The sequence below is a fragment of the Phalangium opilio genome, unplaced genomic scaffold (genome assembly GCF_054372755.1).
Source record: "Phalangium opilio isolate 3A_F unplaced genomic scaffold, DU_Popi_V2 ptg000209l_1, whole genome shotgun sequence".
Classification (NCBI taxonomy): domain Eukaryota; kingdom Metazoa; phylum Arthropoda; class Arachnida; order Opiliones; family Phalangiidae; genus Phalangium; species Phalangium opilio.
The window spans coordinates 215,584-226,761 of NW_028324217.1; the positions used below are offsets into that span (position 1 = coordinate 215,584).

General features: G+C 38.9%; 1 protein-coding gene across 1 annotated transcript; it reads left to right on the plus strand.

Annotated features, from left to right (window-relative positions):
- Positions 1-7,498: 7,498 nt before the first annotated feature.
- On the plus strand, positions 7,499-11,135 carry LOC149618078 (uncharacterized). The gene is made up of 11 exons (XM_089853861.1): positions 7,499-8,477; positions 8,547-8,618; positions 8,691-8,776; positions 8,836-8,903; positions 8,991-9,088; positions 9,160-9,267; positions 9,382-9,438; positions 9,512-9,574; positions 9,656-9,930; positions 10,046-10,400; positions 10,888-11,135. The coding sequence occupies exons 1-11, from the start codon at positions 8,385-8,387 to the stop codon at positions 11,005-11,007; spliced, it is 1,395 nt and encodes a 464-aa protein (XP_089709987.1). The 5' UTR covers positions 7,499-8,384; the 3' UTR covers positions 11,008-11,135.
- The last annotated feature ends 43 nt before the right edge of the window (positions 11,136-11,178 follow it).

Here is an 11,178-nt window from a genome sequence, read left to right on the forward strand (position 1 = left end):
TGTATGTATAGGGGACGCCCGTTTCTTTCGCATCTAGAAACAATTGGGGTACTTTTATTTTACTCCCTCAGATGTCTATGACGTGTCTAGCGAGTGACTGCCGAGTACCGAGTTGCATTCTGTTTGGCATTGGCATGTACAACAAATACAACTCGACTTCTTCAAATGACTTCGGTGGTTCGCTTCCATATGTGAAGAGCGAACGTTATTTCTGTTTAAATCTCGTGAAAATAATAAGGCCCATTTAAGTCTCGTGAAAATAATAAGGCCCGTTTAAGTCTCGTGAAAATAATATGGTCCATTTAAATCTCGTGAAAATAATGAGGCCCATTTAAATCTCTTATGAAATAGAATTAGGCCCATTCAAATCTGGTGAAATAGAATTAGGCCCATTTAAATCTCGTGAAACTTAATTCCGTGCTTAATTTGTCACAAATTGTACAAGGTCTTGGTTTAAGATATTAGACGCCTGGAGAAGAAGGAATGAGACGCTATACGCATCCTTAATAAATGAATTCGAAATGAGATGGCAGATTGAATTAAGCGTCGAGTTTCGTATATAACCGACGACGACACGGCCCGGAATTCCGAGTTTCGCTAATAAACGAAGCCTGACTCGATCCATTTAGATAATTAATTCTTTAATTAGTCCGTACAACGCTTTCATTATCTTTTGACTAATCACTCGGCGGCTAAGGACTCGAGTCTTTATTCGCCGCCAAAGATAAATACCAAAATAAAAATATTTATAATCATTTCTGACCGCGACCGCCCCCCCCCCTCCACCAAAGGAATATAAAATATTGGGGACTTACAGCGCATGCGCACCGTCAACAAAATATGAAATATCACTCCCTAAGCCTATAACGAAACCCGTAATCAATAAGTTCAACCGTAAGATATGTTCCATCCGTATAAGTTTGTCACTGGTAACTTGGAAACTGGAGCTTGTAATTTTGAAGAGAGTGAAGTAGAGAGGTCATAGATTCGGGGTAAAGCGACGTATGCCTGGTGAGTAGGCGCTGCTGTCAAATTTGGGCTTAGTAAGTTCAAACTAAATAGGACCTAGATGGAACTTGGTCCTGCAAAATTAATTAACCACCACCGAGTGTAGTTAGGACTTCAATTGACTCGCTTAATTCCGTCGTTCTCCTTCTCGAACTAGTTATCTCGAGTACTGTAAGTCTCTCAGTAACATTACGAACTTGTATTGGTAGTGCCATTCATACTTATGGAAGGAACATATCACTTATAAACTTATTATGGTTGAACGACAAGATGTTCACGCTCACTTTAAGCGCGTGTTGAACTTCTTGGGTCCTTATTATAGACTTATGGACTTTTTCCGGAAATAGATCTGGGAGAGGAAATAAAAATATGGCTGATCTAGTAATCCAGCTTCGTGTGGGAGCTTTTTTATATACGAGTAAAAGATTGAGGGTTGCGATATGTACATACAGGACTACATCGAGAGTATGTGGTGTATACCTTGCTTGGAGTCAGTCCAATAGATCACTGGCCCGGAAAATTTGTAATTTATTCCATACGCGGCGCGCCAACACACAATGGAGAAGGAGCTCCTATATAAGCAATTAGTTTGCTCTCTCTCTCACTGGGTTAATGGAATTATGAGAAAGTACTTCTGTTTTTAGGCTCGACCAGAATTAGGGATAAGCAATATTTGGATGTAGGCCAACGGGGACAAACACCGCCTAGACACGCACTTTTCAAAACTTTTTCAATCGTATATACGCGAAAAAAGCTTCAAATGTGTAACATTTTTGCCCATTTTTTTTATAAAAGAGTGTATATTAACGGTTATTATTTTCAAAACTAGGTTATATTAGGCTAAGCCTTTCCAAAAATGGGAAGCGTGCATGGAAACTCTGTCATAAAAAACTGGTCTACAACTTAGTGGCTATAAGAGCTAGTTCGTTGAGCAGCTCAAACGTTTTCGGGATGTGACAACCAAGAGTGAATTGGTGTCGCCTAGTCTCGAGATCTTTAGAGCAATAGAGATATTTCAGTTGCCCGAGTAGTACGTCACACCACGGTTCTGGCAACCATATTGGTGGGTTTTAAATTTAATTTTGCTTTGAGCCCACGTAAATTATCCGACGAATCTTAGCTCACTATAAGCGCTCGTATCTTTACAACAAGGAGTGCCAAGACCTGCTTTCGTTACCCATACTTTCTATTTCTTCTATTTGCCTTTTTATTTAGTTAAGGACTATTTTCAAAGTTCCTTTGATTCAAGAGTCAATCTGGATGCTTTAATAAATAAAATCTAGCTACTTTTCCTTATAAAGGTCGGGGGACAAGGCGAGTCAGGTAGGAGGGAGGTGTATGCGACGCGGTGGCGTGGGTTTCCCTTCTTCAGTTGACTGAACTTCAATTTGAAATCTATGATCGTATTAATACGTACATACACACACCTGTGTATATTCTGACAAAAGCCGCGTGCTGGTGGAAAAGAAGATTAGAGTTTGTGGGCGATGAACTCGCTTTTAGTTAAAATGTTTAAATCGCCAGTATAGTTTTTATCATCAGTTTCCTTTCAATTTGTTCAGTGAAAGCGTTGCGCCGGGTTCCGATCCGTTGATTACGATCAAAAGGGAATACGTACATACATAATTGTCCGCCACCGAGGGCCCAAACAATTTCAACGCCGGAAAAAACCAATTTCCCAATGTAAACTTAAATTCAACGCAATTTCTAAATACGTAGTTTATACCAAAGGATGACACTAAAGACCTATTCAGACGATACAACTTTTGACTTAACTGCAGATGGGTCAAAAAGTTGGTCAGTGATATATCTTTAATTTAGTGGTTCAACTTGTGCAACTTCTCAAGTTGACTCATCTAAATGAGTATCAAAAATTAAGTTGTATCGTCTGACAGGGCCTTTACTTTCTCAATGCTAGCACGCACTTCAGTCGTTTGATTCAACAACTCGTATGAAACGTGGTCATATGATGTAATAACGTAAAGTAGTAGAGTAGGGCTTCTTCAGGGGGGGGGTATTGTGTTTCATCTAGATCTTCTCTATTGTAAGCCTAACTTTCATTTTGGAATAAAGCTTTTAGCGCCAGGAGAAGCGAGCTTTAAGAGAAATCTATCAACGAATGAATGGATGCCTTTTCGGGAGACCAAGGCTTATCGAAAGTCAATCTTTTATATACAGGCAATCCTTCTAATAGCCCTTTCCTTTGCTCAGCACCCTACCCTACCACACCACCAATATCGAACCGAAAAAAGAAAACCTCCTTTGCCTTTTTAGCCATCAGTGACAAGGAAAAAAACAAGTTGAGAGCTGCCTGTGGAATTCTTGCAGAGAAAGACGTATCCCAAAGCCCAAAGTGTTGGTTGATACGCTCTTCAAAGTTGTCCCTTGTAACTTCAACTGAGTTTAGTTGGGTTGTGTGATTGCTTGGCTTTAGTAACGCCACGCTGTTGGGACGGTACAAGTTGCCATTACGTGGGACAGAATTGTACAAGGGTACCGTAAGACACGTCTTATTTGGGTGGGGAAATACCTTCTCTTTCTTTTGATCTTGTTTGGTGGAAGATGAATGCCAGTACTACGTACTACTTGGTTCTTGGAACGAAGTTGAAGTGTTCAGTTGTCCTCCCCCGAAGATACCTACCTATATAGCTTCCTTCCTTGGAAAAGTGCAAAATGAGGTAGTAAACGGGTCCTCTTAAAAAGATGTTGCTGCGTTCATTCTTCTTATTTCATTTGATGGAAGTGCATGGTGGCTACGTTTTAGGGAAGTTGGAAGTTCCCAAGTGCAGCTACCAGCCAATTTTAATCCTATTGTATTTGTAGGCCTGGACCGACCCGAGAGCCTGCAACCAATTTAATCAATTGTTAGGTCTCCAATTCTTGACAGGAACAAATAGAAAATAATCCGACAAAGGGTTTCTCTTTCGGTTTCGGGGGATTATTATTTCGCTTTGTTTGGACCTATTTATTTTACTGATTTTGCTGATAGTTAATGCCTATTTGATTTTCAAACTATCGTTTAAGCCTTGGTTGGTTTAGGCTTAGGTACAACTCAATTTAGGGAAGGTTTAAAACGTAAGAGGAAATAAATATAAATGCGGGGTCCGAGTGAAAGTATTTTCTCTCTGTTTTTTTTTTATCGCTCCTCGATGGATGTGTTCTCAAGGTTTTTAAGCTTAGTTTTGACGTGGATTAACGAGCTATTTCTTTTCCGAGAAAATATCATTTGAGGAAAAACGTTTGGGGTTATTATGCAAATTAGCCTACCTACCGTTCTTCCAAAACTCATACCTGTACGTCTATTAATCATTACAGCGCCTAATCTTATACTGTATATAAAAAACACTTTGAAGTTCGTTTTTGGAAACGAAAAATTATACCTTGGTTTTTTGGCAAAAGTGATAATTAAAAAGTTGGGCCAAAACTGTGAAGTCTACGATTTAATTTAAGTTTTGGGAAAAGTTCTAAAATGTGGTATAACTTCCCGGGCATTTGCAATGGCGGTTGTGATAGCCTTAGGAAAGAGCTCTGAAGGTTTTAGAATACTCGACAATTGTTAGGGTATTTTGAATGGAGACAATTATAAAGATTTGGGTTCGAGCATCCATCGAGGAAAGTGGCGGCGCCAGGAACACAAAAGATAATCAATAAAGACGGATTAATAACTCGAAGGAGACGACTTTACTGAGGTCTACCCAAGAGCGCCACTGATAAAAGATGAAGTGCATCCCCCCCCATCTCCAACAATAAAGCTCCGAGACAAAAAGTAAATTAACTCAAAATAACTTTCTCTCTCCAGTCCTTAATTTGGAGAGACAAGGTTTTGGTTTTGACCAAGTCGTCGAGGGTTTTTGAAATTGTAATTACTCGGTCCCTGATTGTCGGAACTCCACGTAATAAGTACCGTTGGAAAGGACAGAAATAGGACTATAACATAGTCAGGGGACATCCCCGTATCTCTTATAGAACCGGAGTTATGACCCTCCAAAGTTGAGCGACAAATGGAGAAAAAGTGTGACCTAAGAAGGCAAGTGAGGGTATAGCTTCGTGTTGCTCTACTTCTGTAGAAAGCATTCAGTTAGATATTTGCCCCCTCGAAGATGGGAGAGGGGGAAGGGTTAGAGGTCACGGGTTGGGAGAGGGGGGGGTTGTTGGAGTTCTCCATCTCTCTTGGAAGGAAGCTAAAGAGAAGACAATTTCGGTGAAAGGACCATTATGATCGTATTAACGGTCCGATTCTTTCTGCCTGGACTGAAGGCAGTGTCCGTGGCGTGGCTCCCGGGGCCCTGGGCTCCTCCCACCCACCCTGGCGCGACCTACCATTGTTCCCTCGCCTTTAGCAAACCCATTCGAAACTCATTTAGATCATAGAAGACTAGACGCGGAGATGGAGAGGAGATGCACCCAAAGGGCCGCTCTTTCAAAGTTTCTTTTTTTAAAGGGATATGGCCATCCCTTTAACTCGGATGTTGCCAAACATAAACAAGATGGAATTGGACCACGATCCTTAAAAGCCAGCCACAAGTATTCTGGTCCATTTACAGAAATACAAAGTCCACGAATCAAAATATTTTGATGTCGTAAAAACATACTTTTTTTATTTTTTCACACGACACCATCCACTGGTTTCTTATTTTTTTGCCCATTTTTCGGGGTGTAATTTTCGAGGACTTTTTTCCAGCCCGTATCGCGTGGCTGCCTTTTTTTGGCGCCAAATGTTACGATGGTATGAAAAAGAAATAATAATAAAAAATACAAAAATAAAATGAAGAAATAGGTTTTCCAAAAAGTTTGGCCTTACTCTCTCTCACTCACCGCGTTCCAGGAATCTGTTTTTTATTTTCCGACCAAGGCTTAGGAAGAATTTCTAGAGAAATACCTTAATATATATTTTTTTTTGCACCGACTCCCAGATCTTTTCATCCATCTCCGCGGCGGCGGCTTCCGTATAAAATTATAGAGCGAAGGAGAGCGTGAAAAATTAGATGACCATATTACGTAACTTCAAAAGGATTAAGGGCCTTCGCTTTTAATCTAATTTCTCAATCTATAATCAACATGGGATATTTTTTTCTTTCTTTTTCGAGTTTCTAGGCCTAATTCGAAAAGTAATTTAGGATTAAGTAAATACAATGCGTTGGTCTGTCGAAGAACTGAACTCCACGCTCTAAAAACATAGCCCACTCGATCGTCTATGAGCGCTTGATCGAGTAGGCTATGGCTGGTTTAAAAATTGTATCGTCAGTGATCTCTGACCCCATTTTCCTCCAAGGTCATCTATTTATGATTGGCGTTGAAACACGAGCTCGGCAAACAATACTTGTTAGGCCTAATTAAAATGAAAAGTATTTAAATTTAGGCTTAGGAATTCCATATTTCTCTATTAACTATTCATATCGACCCCCTCGCTCTTTCTAGAAGAGTGAGTGAAGACAGCAAAAAGGGGTTTTAACTCGTTAAGCCTTGGCCCGGTGGCCTGGACTGGCCGGTGAGGAAGGCTTGCTCGCTCTCGCGTCTGTCCGATCTCGCTAGCCATCTTTCGGCTTGACCTACATTCGCCGAAACCGTTACGGAACGAGCGAGAGAGCCAGAATAAAATAATAAATTTCGCCCCCAAGGCCACAGCCGAAAATTTTGATCAATAAAGCCCCTTTTCCAAAGCTTTAAAATGTATAGATACGATTTAATGTGAAATATTAGTTCCTGTAACAGTCTGCCTCTGCTTTTCTATGGCACCAGACTCTTGTCAAACTGTCAACGCTCTAGTGTACGTCTACCAGATATTACATACGCTTTTACAAATGCTTCCTCATAAACATCGGAAGTAAATCAAATCGAAGTTCCTAACTGGACAAAGCAAGGACCTTGGTGCGGGACTAGTAGCACTGAAGCCTTGGTTTTCCATCCCTCTCTTTGAAAAGATTGTTAAACAGTTGCTATGGGAACCAAGGGGGGGGGAAATGTAGGTTAAATGAAATTTAGTAGGAAAAGTAGGCTGAACGAGGGGTTTTCATTTGATTTAAGGGCCCCCCTCCTCTTTATCTAGTTGCTATGGGAAACGGCAGTCATTATAGAGTAGTGACACCCCGGCTTATTCCCCCATGGAGTTTTAATACAGTCAAGGCGGGGGTTGCCGTGTGCACTCTGTCGTCGCCTAAATTGAATTTAGTACGTAGGAAAAGTAGGCTTAACGTCGGCTATAAAAAGAGAGTATTTAAGGATGACTGAAAATGGGGTTAAGCGATAATTCCTTTACACACAAACACTACTTTTGTTGATTACCCGACTTAAACATTGCGTATTCTTCCGCGTCAGCTTTGCCATCCGGAAAAACAACAAAATAGCCGGAAGTTTCGCTTCTCTTATAAAAAACAGTCACGTGATCGCTTTAAAAGGCTTAAAGGGATACTGAAATGTCCGATTTAATTCAATAATTCAAATAGATGCAATAATATTGGATAATAATATTTTCGCACTGTAGCGTCACGAAAATAAAATCAATAATCAAGTTTGTAAATTCCACTCTTAAAGATAACGATAATAAATTTCAATGACAGGAATCTTTACATCATAAATATTTCATATTCATTCTGAAATATATTAACTCGAAGCGGTTTGCTATCTAAGTGTAATATTTTGGTTAGCTTCCTGTTTGTTATAGAGGGAAATCAATTTTGATAACTTCGGACTTGTTTTCTACCTCCCACCCCCCTCCCACGGGGGTCAATCTTACGAAGGAGCTGGACTGCTGGAGGAGAGGACTGGCTCTAAAACTGGAAACCAGTGTACCTAACTCATCTTGATTTTAAATGAGTTTCGAGAGCCCTAGAGCCATCGTAAAACATTCCTTAAAATATATATAAAACCAGTGCTTTGGCCCCTAAAAATGAAGGCATTATTTAGGCGTTTATAGAGACTTTAAAGATCGGAAAACATATTTCAACGCTAGATGGCGGCAGAAACATTGAGCGCGCCTTCAGAGCGCGAAAGATTCCCCATGAAGAGAGTGGCGCCACCTAGGAGCCAATGAGTAAACAATTTTGCAAAATTTTCCACACGTGCTCCTGATTGGTTGGTTTATATTTTTGGCGCGAACTTCTGTTAAAAAAGTAAATGGTACAACTACATTGACGACTATTTAATAGAAACTGCTTAGTTCATTTAAGTTAATTGCTATTTAAAGTTGTCGGCGGCGGTTATAGATTAATTTCTTCAAAACTGTGTACCGGTTTTTGTACGCGAACTTATTCTTTTTGGCTATTTATTGCGGCAGCGCCTTTGTTTTGACTAAGGCTTAAGCGTGAACCTCCTTAAAAACCAACTTAATTAAGTTAATTACGCAGTTAATTCGAGTTATTTTGTGATTACTGAGAAAAATGGCCGAAAGTGTTTATTCTACTGTTAAAATATCGGAATGTTTAGTGGAATTTGGCATCCAAATGACGCCAAATGAACTTAAAAAAATCAAAGTAAGGTTGAATGATCCTCAAAGCTGGCAGGGGAAACTCGTTTAAATTTTAATTTATTATTTAATTTAGCCCGATGATCTGCTTAAAATCTATTCGGTCATTTTGGAAGCATTCGATTACACGCAAGAGAGCTGGACAGGCGTTAGTTAACACTTAATTAAAGCCTTTCAAATTGTAATAATGTTTTCACTAATCATTATTTAATTTTGGTAGCCCGGAAATTTTGAAGCCGTTAGTGAACTAGGAAACTCCGAGGAATTTAACGAAATTGTTCCATTCGTCAATTTTGGCCTGATAATGTAAGATTAATTTAATTTAATTTAACTTAATTAACATTAAAAGATCTTACTTTGTTTAGAAATAATATTCTTCAAAGTGCCGGTATTGAGCATGTAATGCTAACTCATTACAATTTGCACGAACCCAGTCAGTATTTAATTAATTAATTAATATATTTAATTAAAAGGAGGTTTCTAATCTAATTTAATTTAATTTTAATTAAAATTATTCTAGAATGGAAAGTCCACAGAATAATGATTTCCCTTTTGTTGTTTTTTGAACAATATCTTCGGGAACTAAAAATTGTCTACCAAGAGGTTTGCCAGGAATATGTAAGATTGTTACTTGGGGGCTTTAGTGTGGTCAGTTTTAAGTAAGAATTTGGTCTATTTTTGGTCTACAGGCACAAAAGAAGGAAGAAAAGGCCAAAATTATGCGTGAATGCAAAGAATTAGAATTGAAACATAACGAGCTGAGTGTACAACTTGCCCACAAGAAGTTTGGCAATGATGTGAGTGCTGCAATTGCAATTGCAATTGCAATTGAGGGAAAATTGCGTTTGCAATGTTTAAATACATTTTAGTTGATTCTGGCTTAAATTAAATTAAATTAAATTTCTTGATAGTTGAATGAAGTGGTTATCTTGAAAGGTCAAGAACTGGCAGCAATCAGCGCAATTAGGGTAACAAAATATGTTAATTAATTAAGGGAGTTAATTAGCTTAGTTAAACTTGAAAGATTGATTAACACTGCAGGAAGAAAAGAAGGAAGAATTCAACAGAGTGAAGCAAGCTGTGGATGAAGAAGCCGCAGAAAATGTTAATCTTGACTTAATAACTTAATGGCTTCATTTAAATGAACTCAGCTAATCAAGCTTAGTTATAATTATTATTTTTCAGGCGCGTTTATTGGCTGAGATTGAGGAAGAAGACAGATTGTTTGAGGAATTAAACGGTGATCTGATTACGGATGAAACGGAGCAACAAAAAGAAATGCAGGAACTGCAATCCAAGTTGGAAAAGTTGCAGAAGGAGGTCAAGTACCTCGATGATGAAAAACACCAGTTTGACAATAAAAGCGTCGTGGATTCAAATCCTTCCTCAAACATTCAAGCTCTATTCCAAGCTTCCAAAGAAAAGTTTCAAGCCTTCATCAATCAAGTTCAAGTACTTGAGTAAGTAATTAATTAATTATAGAGTAATGATGGCACTCTGTGTTATTTTCCCATAGATATTTCTGCAGTTAAAGGTAGTCGGGTGCCATTAGCTTATTATTATTGGTCATTTCAGGAGCAAGTTGCAGGAACTTGAAATTGTTAGGGGGAAGCGTGTCAGCGTGGAAAATCAATTGAAACAGGGAACCACTGCCAAGAGCCAGTTAAAGGAAGATCTGTTCAACCTGAAGAGCTCCGAGCATAAGAAGCGCCTGCAGTTGATTGAACAACTCAAAGACAAAAAGGGTCAATTGGCCCAACTCCAGGCTGACTTGGAAGTGGCTGTTAACAAGAAAAAGGCCCAAAGTGAAACTGAAGCCCAGTACGAAGAGAGAATGCGAGCCTTGACTCTCAAAATTCAAGAGGCTGAAAATAAGATTCAAATTGCCAAGGAGGAATACCAGCAAGTTGTCCAAATGGTCAAACATTGGGTAAGATCTGTATACTCCTTTTTTATTAACTCCTGATAACCCTCACTCCTCTTTAATGCACTCTTGATAACCTCACTCCTCATTGGCTCCTGATAGCCTTCCTCTTTAATGCACTCTTGATAACCTCACTCCTCATTGGCTCCTGATAGCCTTCCTCTTTAATACACTCTTGATAACCTCACTCCTCATTAATTGACTCCTGATAGCCCTCACTCCTTTTTAATGCACTTCTGATAACCTCACTCCTCATTAATTGGCTCCTGATAACCCTCACTCCTCATTAATTGGCTCTTGATAACCCTCACTCCTTTTTAATGCACTCTTGATAACCTCACTCCTCATTAATTGACTCCTGATAACCCTCACTCCTCATTAATGCACCCCCACTCCTCTTTAATGCACTCTTGATAACCCTCACTCCTTATTACCTCACTACTGCTCGACCAAGCATAATTGAAAGTATATTAATTTGAAGTTATTATTATAGGAAGAACAAACACTGGCGGAAAATGCGGCTCTTCGAACTACTGTTAATCAGAAGAAACGTTCTATTATAGAAGAAGCTGAAAACAAAGTCTATTCCAGAAAACTCTCAACAAAAAATTAATTCCGGCAACTTTTTGTAAAAATTAATATACGTTTTACGTTTTTAATTCCAGCAACAACTTTGTTTTTAAAAATTAATATACGTTTTACTTTTCATACAATAAATTATCTAAAACAATGTTTCCATAACTTCCCGCTTGATTGATTTTATTTAAATTTCGCCGTCAAAATG